Source organism: Acartia tonsa, chromosome 12, assembly GCF_053477335.1.
Source record: "Acartia tonsa isolate MP-2025a chromosome 12, ASM5347733v1, whole genome shotgun sequence".
NCBI lineage: Eukaryota > Metazoa > Arthropoda > Copepoda > Calanoida > Acartiidae > Acartia > Acartia tonsa.
Window position 1 is genome coordinate 14,344,642 of NC_137271.1, and position 12,300 is coordinate 14,356,941.

Genomic DNA, 12,300 nt, shown 5'->3' on the forward strand with positions numbered 1-12,300 from the left:
GAGGGTTATAGTACCCTCCTCCAGAATCATTATAATCCTTCCCAGGACCGATGAGAATCTACACTGTATAAGAGAACCATATCGGTTCAGGAATTAGCGAGATCCTTCGTTGCAGACAGACATCCTGTTGCCTTTATTTAAGAATTATGTTCAGGTAGTTCAAGTTACCACATCCCGACAAGTCATACCGGACCTTCCATCTTATCCCCAGCTAACTACCCCCCCACACCACCAAACTACCCCACCCCATCCTCGACAATAATCCAGCCGCCGCAGTTGGTGCCAAATCCGCAGCAGTGTCCGCCAAATATGCGACTGTTTGTCAATTTTACACCGGCCGAAGGAACGTTTGATTCTTTGGATGCTATTTGAATGCAAGGTATTTTTTTTTAAGGATTCAGTGGCTTCAAAGAGTAATAGTATGTTTGAAATATTGTTTTTTTAGGATCTCTAAAACTATTTAAACTATTTTTTATAAATTCAATGGAAAGCTTTGTAATCTGGGCAGGTTTAAGGCTACTGCCTCACTAAGTTCTATCATTTTTACTGAAAAGGTTTACAACTTTTTCGGAGGAGGGTACCATCACCCTCACAAGATAAGTCTACCCTCCAAAACAAAGACCCCTAAAAAACTTGAAAATGAAATTTGACTTCTCTTGCCACTTCAAGTGCCCCTTAGCGGCCTTTAGGGGCGTAAAACCTCGTAATTAAAAAAAACTTCTTTGGGATATACTGCAGTTCACGGTAAAATATTGCTGGTAACGAATATTGCCAAAAATCTATGAATTTTAAAGACTGCTAGCTGCCAAACGGCTGAACGTACAGATCATATTATTTTCAGCGTCATAAAAAGGCCTATAAATAATCTGAAATAGCCAAGATCCAATGATGCACAGGGAAAGCTTCACTGAAGAAAAACCGCGTAAAATAGGTCTTTCCCGCGCATTTCTCTACACTGCGAGATAATTATGCATTATTGATTTATGGCTATTCCAGATTATTTGTAGGCCTTCTTATGTCAATAAAAACTAATAAAAATGGCTGATAAATGATGATTCACAAAATTACCCCTTCTGTAGATTAAAACTAGTTGTTGAAACGTTTGAACGCTCAACTTAATGAACCAACCAATCAAAATTCATTAAATCCTCACAGTTTTTATTATAAACCTTTGGTGACTTGTGTAATAAACAGCCTATTGTCCCTTTTCTCTCTGAAAAACTCTGCCTATTACTGTTAAATTGGCGGACGAAATGGAAAAGAAAAAAAAGCAATTTTGTATGTATTAAGGTTTATTGAGCCACGGTAGAAAAAAAAATAATGATTCCAATTGAATCCAATTTTACCCAATTTTCCTTTATCAAATAAAAAATTTATTTTGGTTTTGAAAAAAGAAAAAGAAAGAAAAACAAATGTATAAGATCTCACAGTTTAATTTAAACTGCATTTCTTTGGGCAGCCTTAGAGTTATGGTTTCCAAAGGGGGGAGGGGGGGGGGAATAAGGAGTTGTTTTTAACCGCCTAAAACGTCAAAACAACTCATTTTACCCCCTTAAGATTTTAAATGATACATCAGATACCCCCCCCCCCTCAGATCTATTAAACTCCGATTATACCCCCTAATAAAAAGCTTGGATGTCCTCATGCTGAATAACTGCTGAAAAAACATGTATAGCATCATATTACAGATAATTTTCCCCGAATTTTAAGATAAAAATGATATAATAAATTAGTTTTGTTAGCCCGAGCGTTCGGTCCCTCGGGGTTTTCAAATCTAGTTTTAATCAATTTTTAATTTTAATATCCGCAAAAAGCTATCTATAATACGATGCGATAAATAACTATGATATTTTTAATTTCAGAAACAGAATTTTATATGGAGAGATACAAAGTTCCAAAAGTGATAAACGCACAATAATGCAACATAGAAAATTTAAATCGAAAAACCTAAACCCAAAAACTTTATTCAAACGACGAAAAAAGAAAAGCAATTTTAAATAAAATCAATCAATAAAATCTTCTTCAGTATTGCTTCGAAATCGACTAATATCCGCTGGATTAGAACCGGTTCTCAGACATACTGAAAAATCATTTATAGCATCGTATAACAGACAATTTTCCACGAATATTAGAATAAAAGTCTTAAAATTAATACCAGTTTTGTTAATTATTCAATCTAATATCTGAGGAAAGTCGTTTATAATACGATGCGATAAATAACTATGGTTGAATGTTTTCTTCAAACGTACAGTTATACAACGACCAAATAACAAGTCAAATAATAACTTTTTTCTCTCACTAATAAGTGGAAATAGTACGTAATATATAAAAGTAATTATAAAAATGAGAAATGTATGAGTTTTATTTTATAGTTTTATACAGGTTAAACAATTTCTCACTTCAGGAAAAGATTTACGTAGTTAAAGTGACATAAAACTACATAATTTTTACATGGGAAATTATCTGTACCATCATATAAAGAGATGCTTAAAAAAAAACATTTTGTCTGCAAATAATCTTAAAAACATTTTTTATGGTACATTGTTTAAGCTGTATAAAAAATAAAACACTTTCTGAAGGTCATATTTGCCAAAACCTTTTTGAAGAAAAAAATGCATTTCTAATGCCTTTTTAAAGATTCTTAAGCTCTAAAGGTTTAAAAGGAACAAAAATTTTAAATTTTGGATTGAGGGAGGGTCCACTTTCTATCCTTATATTAAAGTAACAGGATGTCTGTCTGTTTGTGTGTCTGTGTGTTTATTTGTTTGTTTGTACCGAAGGATCTCGCTAACCGCTGAACCGATCGGGTTCTCCTTAACAGGGTAGCTTCTCATAGGTCCCGAGAAGGTTTATAGCTATTTAGGGGGAGGGTACCACCTCCCTCCCAAGAGAAATAAAAAAATCGAAATTGTTTTTACGTTTCTCGATTTTACAAAGAGAGTCCAACGCAACATAAACGTCAACCTAACACAGACATATTTTAAAAACAAAAAAAACTCATTTAAAGTGCCACTAGAGGCCTCTAGGGGGCGTAGCCGCTAGTATAGTGCCCATAAAAAAATGACGTCATACAGTACAAATGACCAATTATAGGCTAATAAACAGGCTAAATTGCCAATGGCAGGCCAGTGCACATTTTAATTGACCAATGGTAGGCCAGTATGACGTCATTTTAACAGACACTATTAAAAGCTTCTAAAATATCTCTTTATAAGCCTCTTTTAAAAAAATATAGTGATACATAAATGAACTTAATATTTTTTTTCTGTGGAATGTCTATTTGATAAAAAGTCTGAACGAAGAGTGTAAAAAATCCTTTTTCCTAATACTCCTATTCATTTGATAAAGATAAAAGGGTGTAATCTAAAAATGTATAGGATTATATTTAACTTTTTTAAGGATAAAATTCTAAAAAAAATAGTGATAATTAATAAATTATAATATTTTATATGGAATGATGATTTTTTTTGTGATTTTCATGTTAAATAAGCAAAACAATATAAAAAATATTGAGAGAAAAAATGTGAATAAAACAGTAAAAAAGTAAGATATTTATTTTCAAATATATTATTTAAAATTATTTCATTAAATACAATATTTTTAATTATTTTTAATGACTTTCATGGAAATTTTGTCTAAAAATGGAAAAATTTTGGTTGTTTCTTTTCACTTTGATATTTTATTTGATTACTAGCGGCTACGCCCCCTAGAGGCCTCTAGGGGCACTTGAGGAGGAGAGAGTCGAATTTAATAACCCAAAAGAAAATAAAAAATTTTGGGGTGCCCCCCCCCTCATTTTTAATTTTAGATAAAAAAAATATATAAAAAAAAAAATTTTAGGGAGGGGGGGAATTTTCATTTTTTGGGGGGGTTGGGGGGTGTCCCACCCCCCAAGAAAATAGTTATAAACCTTCCCGGGACCTATGAGAAGATACCCTGTAAAGGAGAACCCGATCGGTTCAGCGGTTAGCGAGATCCTGTTACTTTGGTATAAGGATAATCATTAAACATCTTTTTAACAAAATAGGGTAGGTACCAAAAAAAAAATGAAATTTTGCGTCCAATTTTACCGCTAGTCAAAAGCAATTCTACATTTTGGATAAAAAATACTTTCTCTCATATACATAAAAAAATTGTTAAGTATTTTATTTTAGTTTAGTTTTTTATACTTAAAAAAAATTCATGTAAATTTGCATTTGAAATTCATTCTTTTGTCTTTAAACTTAAAACAAGGAATACAACGTTTAGTAGTAGCGCAACCTTTTGGACAGGAAAGTACAACAGCAATAATGGATATAAAATACGTAGATATATTGTCGTATGAGAATACTACTACTAGAAACCTAAATCGACCAGACATGATTTCATATTACAAATAATCAAATTTATTTTGAAATGGATTTCTGCATGACGTAATGACAATGGTTGATAATTTAATATAAATCCCCAATGATGATAAACAAAATTACCCGTTCTATAAAAATTTAGACACTGCTAGATTAAAACCAAAGAGACAACGCGAGTTTACGGGTACCAATGTAATCTATAGTCCATAGTCCCCTCCCTCCCATCCATAAAAGCGAAGCACTGAAACGGTAGGACAAACGGACATTAATACTTGTATAGTGTCTAAACTGAATAATCAGAATATAAAAGTATAAGAGTCAAAGCAAAATTAAAAGTAAATTTGTTGAAAAACTGCTTGATACAGGATAATGTTTATGGACATACTTACATTTTTAGGACTTGAATATAGAGTTGCTTCGCTTATAATATTGTTCTTTGTTGTCCGAAGAATCAATATACCAAAAATCAGATCAAACGGATACTTAGATCCATAAAAATTTGTTATTAAAAAAGTAGAAAAATTAACATGTTTAAAATGGACGTAAGGACATTCTGGTAATGATTATAGAGTTGCTACACTTTCTAAATCGTACCCAACTACTACAGGAATCATCATGCAAAGTTTGAAATCGATAGGACAATTCTAACATGCCTAAATTAACGAATAAAAGCTATCTCTCGGACGGACGGACGTACGGACCGACCCCAACTATAGAAAAGCTTCGCTTTTAAAAAGAAAATACTTATAAATGATTGTAAAGTAACTTCGCTACTGAAGCTAAGCGCGGCTGCAGGGACCTGACGAAAGAAAAAAATGATAATCTGTCCAGATTTTGTGTTTTTATGAAAATGAATAATTAGACAAAATTTTATTACAAATATTTGTTGAATAGTAAATGTTAAACTTATATGGTTGTATTATGTTATAATTCGTAATAAACACTGTTCCTTAATGAAATCAAGTTTTTGAGTCAACGAACTAGCCCCAAGGACTTAAAGGGGTCCTTGAAGGGGGGGGGAGTTACCCTACCCCAAAATAGTTTAAACCTTCTCTGGATCTATAAGAAGCGTCACTGTAAAGGAGAACCATATCGGTTTAGAGATTAGCGAGATCCTTTTCCACGTATCCTCTCATCTCCCTCATTTTTTATGACCTCAAATGGCTGATTTTTGCGTCACTTTGTCCCCCTACTAGGATTGGTCTTTTACTGGTTATATCTTGATTCTACTAAGGCACGGAGTAAATATATTTATGCAATACTAATATATTTATTTTAAATATAGAATATGAATGTATTTAATTGTTTAGTTTAAAAATGAACACGGATAAAGGGAACACACACGTTATGAAAAGTTAGATTTGTGATGATAATATTGACTTCAATTTAACGTAATTGTTCCCTATTGTCTAGCCCTTATAGCGTCCCTTTTATTTATTTCATGTAAACTATTATTATAAAATTATATATATTTGTTTACAATAAATAAAATTTAATAAAATTTCATTATTTTTATTTGTATGTCCCCTTTCCAAGAACACTGCACCAACTTTAAATTGAGTCTTTGAAAAATCAACGAATAGCGTCGTTAATATTAACACAGCCAAGTAGCTACAAAAGGGTAGAAAGCAATTTGCTAGCAGACGAAAAAGGTCCTTAACGTGGAAATCAGGTAATGCTATAAATTTATTAATAAATGTACAAGTTTAGATGTATATTCCAGACAACTAACTCTTCCAAATCGCAAGGACCCTGTAACTAGCAGACGAAAATAAACTTCATTAAACTTTCTCAACTAAGCTGTTAGAAACTTATGTTAAAAACTTATGTGTGTATTTTTTTATTGTTTTAGATAGAAATCTAAAATTTTGGTAATGTAAAAATTTTAATTACTTAGTAATATATGTTAAAAAGTTTGTGAAATGAGCAAAAAATTACGGAATTAATGACGATTTTTGATAAATTGCTGGGGTTCTAAATTGCTTCGCCCCAAGACGTAAGAATATATTTTAAAACCACAGCATAAGCAGTAGGTATATTTCCTGAAGAATATAAACCAATAGGTTCAGCGGTTACCGAGATCTTAAGCTTTAGACAGACAGGCTTTACGAAAAAAAAGGATTAATTGAAAATAGAATTCTAAATGTAGAATGTTTACCTGTTATCAAACGCTTTTTGAAAGTCAAACTGTTATTAATCCCACTATAAGAGTAACAGAATCTCTCTGTGTCTGTCTGTACCAAAGAATCTCGCTAAACGCTGAATCTATATAATTCTCCTTTACAGTGTAGCTTTTCATGGGTCTTTGATAGGTTTCAAACTATTTTGGGGGAGGGGACCTTCTGAAGGGAAATCGCCCTTAGAAAAAAATGACCTCCTCCAATTTATCCCCTCTACCATAAGTGCCTTTAAGGGAGTAGCCGCTATATCCTTATACTTAAGTAACAGGATGTTTGTCTGTTTGTGTATCTGTGTATCTGTGTGTCTGTAACGAAGGATCTCGCTAACCGCTGAACCGATCGGGTTCTCCTTAATAGGGTAGCTTCTCAAAGGTCCTGGGAAGGTTTATAACTTTTTTTGGGGGGTTGGGGGTGTCCAAATGAAAAATATCCCCCCCCCCCAAAAAAAAATATAAAATTTTTTTAACTAAAATTAAAAAGGATGGAGTGGCACCCCCTGTCCCCCCCCCCAAAAAAAAAATTTTTTTTTTACTTTTTCTTTTAAAATCTAAAATAAGAAATTGGGTTATCAAATTCGACTCCCCCCTCCTCAAGTGCCCCTAGAGGCCTCTAGGGGCGTAGCCGCTAGTTTTATATATTATAATTAAAATTTTATGAATGAAATTTTTTTCTAGAAAAATGGCAATATTCAAATTTTCATCTTAAACTTGTGGTTTTTCATAAAAAAGGAATAGTTATTTATCGCATCGTACTATAGACAGCTTTCCGCGGATATTAAAATAAAAAAAAACTTTAAGATTAAAAACAAGTTTTGTTAAAAATTATGTTTAGATATAGCGGAAGTACAAATAGGCGGAGGACAAAATTTTCAAAGGCTTCGATCACGATGCTAGAAATATAAAATATGGCTCAAATTGAACAGAGAACAATGGTTTCGGGTTAAATTTTGATAAATCAAAATTTGTATCTGTTGTGGACAGTCCTTTTAAATTACTTGAAAATTATAGACATTCAGTTCCAATTTAATAAACTAGCATCCGAGTCCCTAGCATCTAAGGACATGGAAGAGCTTAAGCTTCAGACGGGCAGACGGACGGACAGACAGACAGACAGACAGACAGACAGACAGACAGACAGACAGACAGACAGACAGACAGACAGACAGACAGATAGACAGACAGACAGACATCGTACTACTTTGTATTATTGATTGAGATATTTTTTTTAGAAAAGAATTTTACTACAGTTGCAAATGAAAACATGTAAGGTACTTGGTACTGACAATTTTTGATAAAATACTGTTTTTTTTATTGTTTTTTAATGTAATAAACCACATTTATTTATATTAGCAGCGAAGTTGCCATCTCTATAGGTTATCTGGATCCAAAGAGGAAGGTTTTAACCAAACTTTTACAAAATTATCTTTTTTGGTTATATAATGTATGATTTGTAAAAAATAAAAGGGGATCGTCAGCCACGATACAATTTCAAGATAATTTGTAGGATCTTCAAAGCTGCATTTGCGATGCATCCGGACCCTTTTCAGTTTGTGTGTGTGTGTTGGAGGGGGGGGGGGGGCAGGAACTCCCTTCAACCTATAATCTCAGTCATATTTTGCTTATGCTGCTGTATGGCTCGTGACACTATTAGTGAGCGTTGGGAGGTTTCCTTGGCACATTAACAGGCGCTCCCCATTACCATTCAAAATTATGACTTGCAGACAAAGATAGTGCAATCAGAAGGTTGGTTGCCTGTTGTTTAACTAAATACCCTTTGGGAGAATGGACACTTTACTACACACTATAAAAAGACGCGTGCGTAGAGAGGGCTTACAACCCGAAGCGACACCACGCCCCCTAGAGGTAATTGTAGGTAAAATCCTTAAATCCTTGCGGCTGCGTAGCCCTGAATTTAAAAAAATTTTATTTTAGTGGATTTTCTGTAGGGAAAACTATTTTTAACTCTCTCAACTCAAAATTTAGTTGAAAATATTTATTAATTTAGAATCCAAATATAAATTTAACACAAAACTATAATCATTATTTTAATGAAAACCATGCAAGGAAAAGAAAACAATATTGGTGCTAAAAATAATACTGACAGTTGTCCACGGACACGAATATAAATGCTGTGTAATGGTAGAGATATTAAGTTCAAAGCTGTAGGCCAAAAACGTCGCTAATTGTAGATTTTACTTTACAAGGCCGCGTACGGTCATAACACCAAAAAGCAAGTAATACTGAAGGGGGGGGTCAACACCTAGCTAAGAAATTAAGCAAAGTGGCTTCACCCTATTTACAAGATTCAATTTTAAACAACAACAAATATACAGTCATTAATTATCGCGGTAATGGTTTTCTTTGCTTTACATTGCGTCACTAGCTTAAGAGTCGAGGTCTCAGACTAAAAATAAAATAGCTACTTATTCCAACAATGAAATAAATTCGAAAAAAACATCTCTAGATCTACCTGAAGCCGACTTAAAGTAGAGAACTCAAACGTATCGGGTAGATTGTTATTGAACCACGTTAGTTAGATCTGGATAACTAACACAGACGAAATACATCATCAGTATAGTGTCCCGTCCTAGAAAATATGAAATATGGTTGATTTATGCAAAAAAAATGACCCATGCAAAATATTTTTTATGTAATGCAAAAATTGCGACGGTACAAGCACTTAGAAATTTGAGTCCGCCCTTACGAAGGTAAAAAATTCATTGCATCATAACTATGGCTTCAGGGTGCTCCCAGGAAAGGCCTTGATAAGTAGAATCAGGAACTTTTGTCCGTTTCAAAATATCTCGTTTCTAGCCTGAGAAACTCTCAAAAAACCTCTACAAATTGTACAATTCGCAATAAACTATAAAAAATCGTGGTTATTAGTCACTTCTAAGCGGGGCGTCCCAGCTTTTTTATTTGTTATATGGGGGAGGGATAAAATGGCGCTCGATTTAACCATCCCCCCCCCCCACCCCCAAATACGTTTGGGGGAGGGGGTAATCACCACTTTGCCCCCCCCTCCTTGGACGTCCTTGTTTCTAAGGCTAGGAACGAGATATTTTGAAACGGACAAAGTTACTAGTACGGGACACTGTAATTATCACATTACCTTTACATGGCTTCAGAAATTGAATAAGTACCTTTGGTAAAGTTAGCAAGAACTGATGGCATAAAATATAATTATAGGTATATAACATTTTTAAAATAATCTTTTCCTTTTCCCTGCAATATTTTTGTCAACATTATTATTAGAAATTATTGTTTTTTTTAGGGGGCTAACTTATTCATTTTGTGGTAAATTTAACTTTTAATACAGAGCCGACTAGCGGGAAAAATATAAATGATTTTCACAATTTCAAGTTTGTTATGGTGATGTTCTAATCCTTTCTTATTTACGACCGATTTTGTAAAGATTACCTTAAGAATATATAAAACACTAGAGTTGGCTCAATATAACTATCTCGCTATTAGCTAGTTTTCTATAAGTACATATTTATTTATCTATTTCTCAATAAATCAATTCTCCTCCCCCGCCATTACTATCTAAAAAAAAGAAGTAAATATTTTAGTTTTAATATTTTAACACAAAGGAAGTGTCGCCACAATCGAATTCTTTAAAAATAGAGTTTTCTTAGAATTACTCTTTTATGAACGTATATTTTTTATTTATGAAATAAGGATTAAATACTTCAATGTAATTCAAATATCAACATGAAGTGAAAAACTTAATTCATTCCATAAACAAATAGAATAAAGGTCTTATCGCTTTGGTCAATGAGAGTTTAATGAGGATTATTGGAGCACTTTGAGTTTTAAACGCTCTACCATTGGAAGACTCGAGCTCATTTATAGACGTTTATTTCCTATATAGATCTGTCACGGATCTTGATGCAATAAAGCAGGCCGTTTTGTAAATGTTAAAAATTGGAAGAATTCATTAAATAAAAGTAATCGCAAATATACTTAGTAAATAAAACATGTATAAAATATATAATGTATACAAATTTATTGATAGTTCTTATGCTTTCTTATAAAGCTATTTTCAGAAAAATAGTCTAAAACCATATCAAGGCTTATCTAAAATTAGTCGACGACCAAACAGGGACCTATGTGAAGCTTTCATAAAATAGAGACTGATTCGTTTCATTAGTTATCCAAATATAAAGATACAGTAAAAAAATCTTACTCCTTTGTATAATAGGATCACTGAATATATGTCCATAAAACTTAATTCTTTAGACGAAAAAAACTTACTTTTTTATATACCTAATAAGGATAAAACGCACCAAAAGTTTAAAATAAAAATGCAATGATTTACTATTTAAGATTTATTATTACATTGAGAAACATTTTACAATTGATTTAAAAATACAATAAAAATAAGTAGAAGAAGGTAAACCATCAGTAAATGTTAAAAATGATATAAATACCAATCATACAAAATACAAATTAATACAAAAATAAATTATCATTTTCTTTTTATGAATTAGAAAAGTTTCAATGGTTTTACAGTTTTACACCAGAATGTTTATTAACTTTTTTTGGATAAAAAATTATAATACTAGTAGTAAAAAGTACAATATTTAGTTATAAAAGAGGCTAATTTAAATAAATGAGATTACTTTTTTATTGAAATATTCAATTTACATAACCTTTGATCAGAGGAAAGATAATTTATTTCTTTGATAAAACCGAGAAAATTAAAAATTCTCCAAGTAATCAAGAAAATTCCTTAATTTTCTGAAAACTTAAAATGGAACAAAGATTATGTAGTAAATTGGGAACTAGTATGGCTTCAAAACCGACTAATATCTGCTGGATTAGAACCGGTTCTCCGCCATGCTGAAGAAAAACATGTGACGCCTTGTATAGCAGAAAATTTTCCACAAATATTAAATACAAATTCTAAAAGTAAAACCAGTTTTGATAGCCCGCACCTTCGGCCCCTCAAGGCTAACAAAATTACTTTATTCTTATAATTTGCCAAAGAATACCATCCTTCAAGTAATATATTTAACTAGAGTTTTCTCTAGCCATGCTTGCCCTATCTATTACAATAATATTAACTTGATCTAATTTAGCTAAAAATGTTTATGATAGAAGTGAAAAACATTTAAAATGAAATTAATGAAAACAAGAGGATAAAAATATCACAATGTGCAAGATTATAAAATAAGTTGTATAATGCTTTGGTAAAGCAGAAAGTTAAGAATGTAATTTATTACAGGGATCTAAAGGGTTAAAGCACCGACCAAAAAATTGATGTACATCCCCAATGATGATGTATAAAATTACCTATTCTGCAGATTACTATTAGTGTTTGAAATGTTTGAACTTAATGAAACAAACAATCAAAATTCAAGTCCCAAAAGATGTTAAAAAATGTTTTTATAAAACTTTGTGGACTAGTATAATAACCAGTCCATTGTTCCCTTCTTTTCTGTATCTACTATCCTTATACTTATAGTCATCAAAAATTTGATTGCTATAAATTTTTACTAAAAGAGTTAGTTTTAAAGAGACAAGCTAACGATTTAAACTATTAATTATTAAGTGTGTAAATCTCACTTCAACTTATTTATAATTCTATTACATTGTGATATGTTAACGCTCATGTTAATGAATAAATGCGAATAAAATATTTTATACTTATTATCTTACATGCAGAGGAGATAAAATAACAAATTTGATTTTATTTCATTAAAAAAGACCAAAATTTTGAAAGACAATCTTATCCATCTTAAAAATGTTTTTTTTTGTAAAAATTCAGTT

General features: G+C 32.0%; 2 protein-coding genes across 2 annotated transcripts in view; both read left to right on the forward strand.

The window, feature by feature from the left end:
* The window catches only part of LOC145333184 (uncharacterized), a 53,907-nt gene extending 51,920 nt beyond the window's left edge, over positions 1 to 1,987 (forward strand). Inside the window, exons 16-17 of the mRNA XM_080178334.1 lie at positions 155 to 379; positions 1,863 to 1,987. Coding sequence (XP_080034460.1) covers positions 155 to 372 — 218 coding nt within the window. The 3' untranslated portion in view covers positions 373 to 379; positions 1,863 to 1,987. The remainder of the gene's footprint in view (positions 1 to 154; positions 380 to 1,862) is intronic.
* The window catches only part of Hacd2 (3-hydroxyacyl-CoA dehydratase 2), a 148,118-nt gene that overhangs the window by 13,630 nt on the left and 122,188 nt on the right, over positions 1 to 12,300 (forward strand). The gene's annotated exons all lie outside the window — the stretch shown is intronic.